At 40.0% G+C, this 11,269-nt stretch overlaps 1 protein-coding gene across 1 annotated transcript; it reads left to right on the forward strand.

Annotated features, from left to right (window-relative positions):
- The first annotated feature begins 4,842 nt into the window (after positions 1–4,842).
- Positions 4,843–8,859, forward strand: LOC118659314 (zinc finger protein 709-like). Its single transcript, XM_036315597.1, has 3 exons — positions 4,843–5,061; positions 5,263–5,323; positions 5,720–8,859. Exons 1-3 carry the CDS (start codon positions 4,992–4,994, stop codon positions 7,152–7,154), a joined length of 1,566 nt encoding a protein of 521 aa, XP_036171490.1. The 5' UTR covers positions 4,843–4,991; the 3' UTR covers positions 7,155–8,859.
- Positions 8,860–11,269: the final 2,410 nt, after the last annotated feature.

The raw sequence follows: 11,269 nt of genomic DNA on the forward strand, positions 1-11,269 counted from the left end.
TTAAGAGTCTCTCTTTGTCTTTTGCTCTTGGCATTTTAATTATGATGTGTCTTGGTGTAGTCCTCTTTGGATTCCTTTTGTTTGGGGTTCTCCGTGCTTTCTGGACTTGTAAGTCTATTTCTTTCACCAGGTAGGGGAAGTTTTCTGTCATTATTTCTTCAAATAGGTTTTCAATATCTTGCTCTCTCTCATCTTCTGGCACCCCTATAATTCTGATGTTTGTACGCTTGAAGCTGTCCCAGAGGCTCCTTACACTATCTTCGTATTTTTGGATTCTTTTTTCATTTTGCTTTTCCGGTTGGGTGTTTTTAGCTTCTTCGCATTTCAAATCTTTGCCTTGATTCTTGTGGCCCTCTGGTCTGCTGTTGGGAGTCTGTATAATATTCATTATTTCAGTCCGTGTATGTTTAATTTCTAGTTGGTTCTTTATCATAACATCGAGGGTCTCATTGGATTTGTTGAGGATCTCAATAACTTTATCGGCGGCTTCTAGACAGTTCTTGAGAGACCTTAAAAGTGTGGTTCTGAACTCAGTATCCTCCATTGACAGTTTTGTCCCGTTTCTTTGTCTCCGCATTTTTTATGCTTTCTTGGTGCACCCCCTAGTTGTCTTTGTGTGCAGTCCTCCTGTAGTTAAGCCTTGATTGTTGTAGTTAATACTAGGGGGATTTGACCTCCAGGCCAGCTGGCTGTGAGAATCAGCTGTGTCTGCAGTGGGAAAACTTCTGTCCCCTAGGGAGGTGCTAATCTAGCCTTTGCCTGTGGCTATCTGGCAAATGGCTCTGCGAAGGGCTTGGGCGGGGTGGTTGGTCGCTCGGGCTCGGGATCAACAGGGTGGGCCGGAGAGAGCATTTATGGCGGCTCTCAGTTCCGTCCCTAGGGGCTCTGCCTCACAGAGTCCCAGCAACTGCTGCAAACCTCGGAGAGAAAGCTGCCTTCAAGTTCCGACTGAAGCCAGACAGTCCCGCTTCTCCCGTTTGAGTCTGGGTCCCTAGAGACTCGCCCAGATCTGTAGCTCAGAATCTGAGACTCCCTCCCGATTGAAAGCACCAACCACGCCCTCCGCCGCCAGCCCGCTCCGTGCGCACTCCGTACCTGAGTATTTCACTTCAGCACTGTGCTTCCTCTGAGTCTGGGTATGATATCCTCTTTCCTCCTAGTTGTAGAATTTCCACTCAGCCAGCCTTCCTGTGGTTCTGGATGATGTCCGTTCCGTCTTTTAGGTGTATTTTGATTTGGTTGTTCAAGGCAGCAATCTCCGGCGTTAACCTATGCCGCCATCTTGGTTCTCCTGAGACAATTCTTTTCATACTTCTTTGGTTATACCCGCCTGCCATGGTGGGGAATGGTGGCCCACCAGCATGTTTTACATAACTTATCTAAAACATTGATAATTATAGTTCCACAAAACTGCTACTTTGCTTGCTAATCTGCAAAAACCTTTAGAATCTCTATCTAAAGTTGTCATAGAAAATAAAATTGCCATCCAGCCAGGGCTATTATTTCTTTATTTGACAAAGCTGCCTACATACTTTAAACATATCAAATAGGCCTAATTAGTTTAAACTTTCTTTTTTAGAAAGGAGAGAACAAATCCGTGAGATATTCCAGGAGCCCATTGTAATGATTCAAAGCCAATTCTAAGTCAAGAAAAAATCTCTTAAAATTTAAAACCCAGGCCCTTGCTGGCTTGGCTCAGTGGATAAAGCATAGGACTGAAGGGTTCCGGGTTCAATTCCAGTAAACGGCACATGCCTGAATTGTGGTCTTGATCCCCAGTAGGGGACCTGCGGGAGGCAGCCGATCAATGATTCTCTCTCATTATTGATGTTTCTATCGCTCTCTCCCCTCTCCCTACCTCTTAAATCAATAAAAAAAATATTTTTAAAAAATTTAAGACCCAGGAAGGTTGTGAAACATACTTGGCAAAAAGATTGTATGTCATTATGAAACAAATTATTTACCCAAGTAACAACAATAGGAATCACACACAAACACAGGCTAGCAAAACTTGACTTCTTAGGATTAAAGAGAGAGGTTTTTAAGAAATCAAGTACCTGATTAACACAATATGACATATGATTATTTAATGATATCTAGAATCTTTGCTGTCTAGGCAGATATAGGAAAAACTTTTTCCCTTTTAACAGACTGAAAAAGAACAAAACAAATTCTATATTAGCTTACTTTTGATAGATTCATTTACCTAATTAAATTCATTACCTATATATTTCCCTCAAGATCTTTCTTGAAAGCTTGTTTGGAGGTTCTAGCAGGGGAGCGCAGCTACTCGTATACCCTTGACCGAAGACCGGTCCTCTCCTCAGGGGGAAGGTCGTGCAGCTTCGGGAGGGATCCACATGGATCGGTGAGGGAGGAGGGGGACACCCGCCTAGCCAGCCAGATCAGCCGAATCAACCCTGGCGATCAATGGGGTGACAGATGTCGCAGCCAGATCGCCCTCACATCCAAGATCTTTCTTAACAAACCTTCTTATCCATTCAGAAACAACCAGCTTTAGAGCAATAAATATTTCATATTTTATATCTTCTACCAAACCATATAATTTCTTTCCACTTTAATTATAATTGTTAACTCAGAAACCTTGATCTTTCTTAATGACAACTAAAAGCAATCAATTAACATTCTTTAGATTGATATTTTATGAATACGTTCCATAATTTCTGGAAAGAGGCAAAACACACTCAGATTTTCAAGAGACATATTTCAAATAAAATGTAAGATATATGAACAGATCTAAATCTGCCCTCTAGCTTCTCTGCAACAAGAAGCTTCATCTACTCTACTGTTGATTCCTTATGTATTCTGCATTTCTGACTGCGGTCTATCTCCACTTTTGTTTTCTATCTCTTCGTTGAAATTCTCACTTAAGTATACCTACTCTTCCTCTATGTTCATTGAGCATTTTTATGACCAATGTTTTGAATACTGCATGTGGTAGATTGCTTGCCTCCATTTCGTTGAGTTCTTTTTCTGGAATTTTGTCTATTCTTTCATTTGGGACATGTTTCTTTCTCTCCTCATTTTGGCTGCCTCCCTGTGTTTGTTTTTATGTCTCCCGATCTTGGTGGAGTGGGCTTATGTAGTGGGTATCCTGTAGATCCCAGTGAAACAGTCTCCCCAGTTACCTGAGCTGGGCACTCCAGATGTTCCCTTATTTGGGCTGTGTGCACCCTGGTGGTATAGTCTAGCCTCAGTTGGGGTTGGCATGTCAATGGGAGGATTTACCCTCAGGCCAATTGGCTAAAATATCTGGCCTCAACCACAGACTGCCCCTTGAGTATGTCGCTCATGGAAGTGGTTGCATGGTGCTCTGGCATAGTCTAAAGCTGGCCACCAAAAAAATAAAATAAAAATAAATTAAAAATAATAAAGCTGGCCACCAAGTGCGCTGTCTCTGTGGCCTCATTGGAAGTGCAGGCTAAGATCAGCTGCCATCTGTACCCTGCCCAAGGCCACTCGGTATGAACTACAAAGTGATCTGCAGATGTCTGCTATTGTGCTGGGCTTGGAGGTGCCTAGGAGAGGCCACGATGCAATCTGGTGGTCTACCGCTAGTGTCAGGTCTGGGACCACTTAGCAAGAGGTATGGGGCACGTTGAGGCCAGATGCTTTGGTGGTAGTGGGGAGGGGGGGGGCGGGGGGGGGGGAGGAGTGTTGTGAATCTTTGAAAGATTTTAGGAAAGTCTGTAGCATGATCCAAGACAGGCTTTTGTGTGGAAAATTCACTGGAAACAGTTTGGCTGGACCTGCAAGATGAGTGGGGCAATGTTTCAGAGAGTCACCAGGGCAGTTTATCCAGGTTGATGGAGACTCAGGTATGGCCACCTACAGGCTCTATGGGGAAAGGTTCAGCAAAGAACAATGGCTTCTTCCAGCATTTCTGTCTTGGAAAAAGCTGCTCCTCTAGCTCTTGCCTTAAATCCAGACAATTCAGTTCTTCCCTCCTGGTGTCTTTTTAAAAATATATATATTTTATTGAGTTTTTACAGAAAGGAAGGGAGAGAGAGTTAGAAACATCGATTAGCTGCCTCCTGCACACCTCCTATTGGGGATGTGCCCGCAACCAAGGTACATGCCCTTGACTGGAATCGAACCTGGGATCTTTCAGTCCGCAGGCTGATGCTCCATCCACCGAGCCAAACCGGTCAGGGCCCTGGTGTCTTTTGAGCTGCTGACTCAGCAGTGGAACTCAGATCAAGTGAGTCTGAGTAAGTGCATGCACAGGACCTTTAGGAGGAATACTTAGGACTCCAGCAGCCCTGTCTCACTCAGCCTCCATCCCCACTGGCTTTCACAGTCAGATGTTATGGGAACTTCTTTTCCCAGCGCTGGGAGCTCTTGCTCCTCAGGGGGGGACTTCTGTAGCTGAGATAGCCCTCCTAATTTTTAACCACCACACAAGGGTGAGAGAACAGCTCATTGCGTATTTCCACCCCTTATCAGTCTTCTTTTTTATATTCTTAGTTATAGGAATTTTGTTCAGCCAAATTTTAGGTGATTCTCAATGATGGTTGTTCTATAGTATAGTTGTAATTTTGATGTGCTTGTGGGAGAATGCAAGTACAGCATTTACCTACTTCACCATCTTGACTGGAAGCCCTCAGGGTGGAAGTCTTAAAAATTATAATATTTGTTTTATTTGAATAGCATTTGTCATTTCTCATCATGCTCTGACCCCTGCCATTAGAGAAAAATAAGATGTAATGTGGTCACTGTAAAGTATTAATTTTCATGTGTTTATGATAAGGTTAAATTTATACAGAAGTAAATGTGAACACAATGTTTTGCTGATAAACGTCATAGACTAAATATATGGAGAAAACAGAATTAGATGTACCTTCCTGTAAATGAAGTCTGGGTGTCCAGTGCTGTCAGTCTCATGTACTGTGCACATATTTGTACTGTTTTAGGACTCAGTAACCTTTGAGGATGTGGCTGTGAACTTCACTCTGGAGGAGTGGGCTTTAATGGATACTCCACAGAAGAAGCTCTACAGAGATGTGATGTGGGAAACCTTCAGGAACCTGGCCTCCGTAGGTATGGATGACAACTTTCTTCACCTTGTTAATTAGAGGACAAGTGTTTCTTGCCATCAAAGTTGTTCTAATGTGTATAGTGTGGGAAGGGAGGACACTGATAAATAAACCGGGCGTGGTCACAGCTCATCATAGAAATAGAATCTAATGTTTCTGTAATTTCTACTACTTTTGGAATAAATTTTCTGGGTCTGTATTTTAGGAAAGAATTGGAAAAACCATGACATTGAAGATCTGTACAGAAACCAGAGGAGAAAACGAACGTGAGTCACACTCAATAGAAAACACTGTTTTACATGAGAAACCTGTTATGCTATGAAATTTTAAAAAGAAAGAAACAAACAAAAAACCCTGCTTCAAATTTGACCTCTCAGAAAATTTCCACCAAATTACTTTCTTATATATGACAAAGGCATTCAGTATTTGAAAACTAGTTCAAATGAAGAACAGCGTTAATAAACCCTGTATATGAATGTCACTGTTTGATAATAGCAAGGCTGAAGTCTTCTTGCACAGCATCCCGTTTATTCAATTTAAGCCATTTAAATAAGGCAGAAAACCTACTTTTTTGCTATAAATCATAGAAATATGGTTCAAATATTCTAATAAATATAAAATCATAAGTAAATCATGAAGAATATGCTTCTTCTTTTTTCCAGAAGTCCTGTGGTAGAGAGAATCTGTGATGGGAAAGTGGGTCGTCAGTTTGAAGACAACTTCATCCCTATTTCAGATCTCAATCTGAATGAGAAATCGCTTGGAGTAAAGCCATGTAAATACAGTGTGTGTGGGAAATCCTCCATACAACATTCGTCTCCTAATGGGAACGTCAGATGTCACACTGAACATAAGCCATGTAACTATCAGAAGTATGGAGAGAAGCCATATAAACGTTATCTCCAGTGTATTAAAAAACATGAAAGGAATCACAATGGAGAGAAACCTTTTGAACATAATGTATGTGGTGAAGCCTTCAGTCCCAGCTATGTTGAAGTAGATGAAAAAACTCATACTGGGGAAAAACTTTTTAAATATAAGGAATGCAGGGTAGCATTTAGTGATCTCTCAATTCTTCCAGCACACGTGACCATTCACACTGGAGATGAACTTTATAAATGTAAGGACAATGAGAAAGCATCCATTTCTCGCAGTTTATATCAAATACCTGGAAGGAGTCACACTGGAGAGAAACCCTATGAATGTAAGCAATGTGGTAAAGCCTACAGAGATCACAGTTCCTTCAAAACACACGAAAGAAGTCACTCTGGAGAGAAACCCTATGAATGTAAGCAATGTGGTAAAGCCTACAGAGATCGCAGTTCCTTCAAAACACACGAAAGAAGTCACTCTGGAGAGAAACCCTATGAATGTAAGCAATGTGGTAAAGCCTACAGAGATCACAGTTCCTTCAAAACACACGAAAGAAGTCACTCTGGAGAGAAACCCTATGAATGTAAAACATGTAGGAAAGCATTCGCTTGTCTCAGTTACCTTCGAAAACATGAAAAGATGCACACAGGAGAGAAACCCTATGAATGTAAGCAATGTGGCAAAGCCTTCAAATATTGCAGTTCCTTACAGTCTCACAAAATGAGTCACACAGGAGAGAAACGCTATGAATGTATGGGATGTGGTAAAGCTTACAGTGGTTCCACTGCCTTAAAAACACACCAAAGAATTCACACAGAAGAGAAACCCTATAAATGTAAGGACTGTGGATCAGCCTTTAGATATTACAGTTCTTTACAAATACATGAAAGATCTCACACTGGAGAGAAACCCTATGAATGTAAAACATGTGGAAAAGAGTTCAATTATCTTAATAATCTTCGAAGACATGAAAGAGTTCACACAGGAGAGAAACTCTATAAATGTAAGCAATGTGGTAAATGTTACAGCGATCACACTTCCTTCAAAACACATGAAAGAAATCACATGGGAGAAAAGCCCTATGAATGTAAAACATGTAGTAGAGCGTTCGGTAGTCCCAATTATCTTCGAAAACATAAAAGGAATCACACTGAAGAGAAACCTTATGAATATAGATGGCATAGTAAAGCCAGATATTACACTACCTTAGAGTCACATGAGTGAATTTACATAGCAGAGAAACACTATGACTGTAAGCAATGTGGTAAAGGTTATAACAACCACACTTCCTTAAAAACACACAAAAGGAGTCACATTGGAGAGGAACCCTATGAATGTAAAACATGTGGAAAAGAGGTCACTTGTCTTAATTATCTTTGAAGACATGAAAGGACTCACACATGAGAGAAACCCTATGAATGTAAGCAATGTGGTAAAGGTTATAGTGATCACACTTCCTTAAAAACACACAAAAGAAGTTACACTAGAGAGAAACATTATGAATGTAAAACGTGGAAGAGTTCAGTTGTCTTAATTATCTTAGAAAGCATGAAAGGACGCACACAGAAAAACCCTATGAATGTAAGCAATGTGGCAATGGTTACAGCGATTTCACATCTTTAAAAACACACAAAAGTAGTCACACTGGAGAGGAAATTTATGAATGTAAAATATTTAGAAAAGTGTTCAGTTGTCTCAGTTATTTTCAAAAACATGAAAGGACTCACAGGAGAGGCACACCATGAATGTAAGCAATGAGTTAAAGCTTTCCATTCTCTACAAGGTTTTCAAAGACATGAAAGAAATCACACTAGAGAGAAACTAAATGTAAAAAACGTGGGAAAGCTTCCATTTTGCACACAAACTATTGAACAGAAGTGAGCATGCACTGTTCTAGCCCATCCTAATTTTTTTTTCTATGAGCCAAGTGGTATCTATACAAGCCCAATGTTTTTCCCCAATGGAAACACCAAAAAGGAAAGGGAATGCATCTGTGAAGGCAGCCATCCAAGTATTAATTTGATTGTATTAAGTGACCTGTAGGGAGAGGGTATCACTTTGAGTAATGATCATAATTTAGTATAAAAGGAGATATGGACCCAGCTGGTATGGCTTAGTGGTTGAGCATTGACCCATGCAACGAGGTTGCCAGTTTGATTCTCAGAGCACATACTCAGGTTGTGAGTACGATCCACAGTGGGGAGCATGCAGGAGGCAGCCAATCAACGTTGAAGTTTCTGTCTCATTGATGTTTCTATCCCTCTCCCAGTCTAAAAATCAATAAATTTTAAATAATAGATATATAAGGAAATGTGGGAAATTTTCAGATACACTATATCTGAATGTGGGGAAGACTTAAGTCATCCCAGTTCCTTCCAAGAGCATGAAAGGAATCACTGGATAAAACCTTTGAACATAAGCAGTGTGAGAAGGGCTTTAGTATACACACATCCTTACATGTGAAAAGTCTCAGGGAAAAGAGATAAAACTACATGTGACATGAGAAAGCTTGATGGAAATTAATCCATGTAAAATGTTCCAGAAAACTTTCAACATGAAAGAATTCATCTTAAGTTTGTATATACATAGTGTTTATCAAGCTTGTTTTGTAAAATGCACCATTGCAATATAGATTTATAACTTAAGAAATAAATATTGAGGTGAGATAACTGGGAGTTTTCTTTCAGCAATAGTACATAAAATTACTAGATAACACTTTTTCCTTAAATGAATTAATATTTTCTTTCCATTTTGAAGCCTGTTAGATCCCTGGGTGAACTGAAGTGTATTTCTAATGTGCAATTAGATTAAATTTTTATACTGTTTTATTTTTCCTGTGTGAAGGTACCATTGTAAAATGACAGTTTGGTATTTGTTGGAATTTTCCTATTGGCTTTGTACAGTTCTGGGTATCCTTAGTCCACTAATATAGTCTACCTTTTTTTTTTTTTTTTTTTTTTTTTTTTTTTTTTTACTGAAGAAGCTCTTTTTCTGGAGTGACAGGAGTAAAATATTGAACACTTGGAATAACTTTTATGTATGGCAAGTTTATGAAAGAATATAGTTTCATATAAATTAATATTTTTACATTTGGGTCCTTATTGTTCTTTATTCTGACTGGTTATTTGTTGAATAGACTTTAATTTAAGAAAAGACATAAAAAGAAGAAGAGAGACCTGTAGAATGAAAAAAAATCTAGAGTTGGAGATATTCACTCCGCTGTCAGTAATGTTAGGACCTAGATTTTTTAGAATTCATCTCTTTTATGGTTCCATCTTAGGATTCACAAGTAGCCCCACTTGCATGAGACTGAAAAGGAGAAATGAGTAACACATCAGATTTTGAAACCACCACACAGGGAAGAGACAGTTGTATCAGACTTTTGAGTCTTTGCCCTTCCAGTTAAGACTATCCTCATAACCACCACCAGTTATTTGACTTATACTTTCTTAGAGGTGTAGGTTTCCACTGATGTTTTCTCAAGATTCACATCAAAGATCCATTAATTTGGATTTTTCTGTAAGCCATCATGTGTCCATCTGGAAACTTATGTCTGAATCCCCTCTTCTCTAGATTACATCCATATAAGATGTAATTTGTATAGGAAATACGCTGTTAACAGTGCTAGGATGTGTTCTTTATTGACCATGACATCTACAATGTTGCAGCCAAAAAGGACCCAGGAGTTTGTTTCTCTGCTGCCTGTGCAGTGGCTGCCTTCACCTGGTCCTTCCGTGTGAGATCCGCCTCTTCCTCCTGTCAGGAAGACTGGGTGTTTCCTGTTACTTAGAGCTGAGTGAGTCCCTCAGTATGTTTCCAGTTATGTTTGATTGTATGTGATTAAAAGTCTGTGCCTGGCCAATGTGGCTCAGTGGTTGAGCGTCAGCCTATGAACCAGGAAGACACATGCCTGGGTTGTGGGCTCGACCCCCAGTAGGGGGTGTGCAGGAGGCAGCCCATCAGTGATTCTCATCATTGATGTTTCTATCTCTTCCTCTCCCTCTCTGAAATCAATAATTTTTCTAAAAATTTTAAGTATGTGCATTTTTTGTCAAAATAGCACTTTTGTAGTTTTATAGGAATATTTTATTAACCATTTTCTAAACTGTTGTATGTCACCAAACAATTGTTCTTAATTTCCTGAGGGAATACATGAAAATGTCTCCTTATAATTATGAATATCTAAATAAACTGCAAATCTCTTCTTTAATGATTGTACTTTGAGTCAAATTTATCATGTGCATTCAAGTTCAGGTAATTTTTCCTCAGACATATTTTACTTTAAATTCTTTTATAGTTACAATTTTGTCATGAAAGTCTCATTGATTTTTTAAAAATATTTTTAAAATTGATTTCAGAGAGGAAGGGAAAGGGAAAGAGAGAAACAATGATGAGAGAGAATCATTGATTGACTGCCTCCTGCACACCCCACACTAGGAATCGAGCCCACAATCTGGGCACGTGCCCTGACAGGGAATCGAACAATGACCACTGAGCCACGCTGGCTGGGCTTAACTTACATTTTATTTTATTTTTTATTTTTAAAAAAACTTTATTGTTGCCGAAACCGGTTTGGCTCAGTGGATAGAGCATTGGCCTGCAGACTGAAGGGTCCCATGTTCGATTCCAGTCAAGGGCATGTACCTGGGTTGCGGGCACATCCCCAGTAGGAGATGTACAGGAGGCAGCTGATCGATGTTTCTCTCTCATCGATGTTTCTAACTATCTCCCTTCCTCTCTGTAAAAAATCAATAAAAATATATATATTAAAAAAATCTTTATTGTTGAAAGTATTACATAGGCCCTCCATTTACCCCCATTAACCTCTTCCAGCCCACTCCTGTCCTCACCTCCCCATTGTCTGTGTCCATGGGTTATGCATATATGCATACAAGTTCATTGGTTGATCTCTTCCCACCCACTCTCCCCTGCCTTCCCTCTGGGGGTCAGTAGTCTGTTCATGCTTCTATGACTCGACTCTGGGTCTATTTTTGATCACCAGTTTGTTTGGTTCATTAGATTCCACATATGAGGGGGAGGCCTGGTGGTATGGGGAAGTTGAACCTTAGTTCTGATAAAACAGCCTGTCTTCCACTTACTGGTTTCAGCATAGGAGAAGAGCAGGAAAATTCCTAGGCCAGGAAGCTTCATTTTATGGCTTTTTTTTTTGGTCCCCCAGACTGTAGGGTCACTTGAATGAGGCAAAGGGCCCCTACTATTAGTGGAAAAGAGACACTCCTTCAGCACAAGTTTTCACTGGTGTGATGGTGCTGTTGGACATGCTTTTTTCTTCCATGTGTTACGCCGGGAAACCTATTACCAGGGTGGCTGATGCTGTA

Source organism: Myotis myotis, unplaced genomic scaffold (genome assembly GCF_014108235.1).
Source record: "Myotis myotis isolate mMyoMyo1 unplaced genomic scaffold, mMyoMyo1.p scaffold_m19_p_6, whole genome shotgun sequence".
Lineage (NCBI taxonomy): Eukaryota > Metazoa > Chordata > Mammalia > Chiroptera > Vespertilionidae > Myotis > Myotis myotis.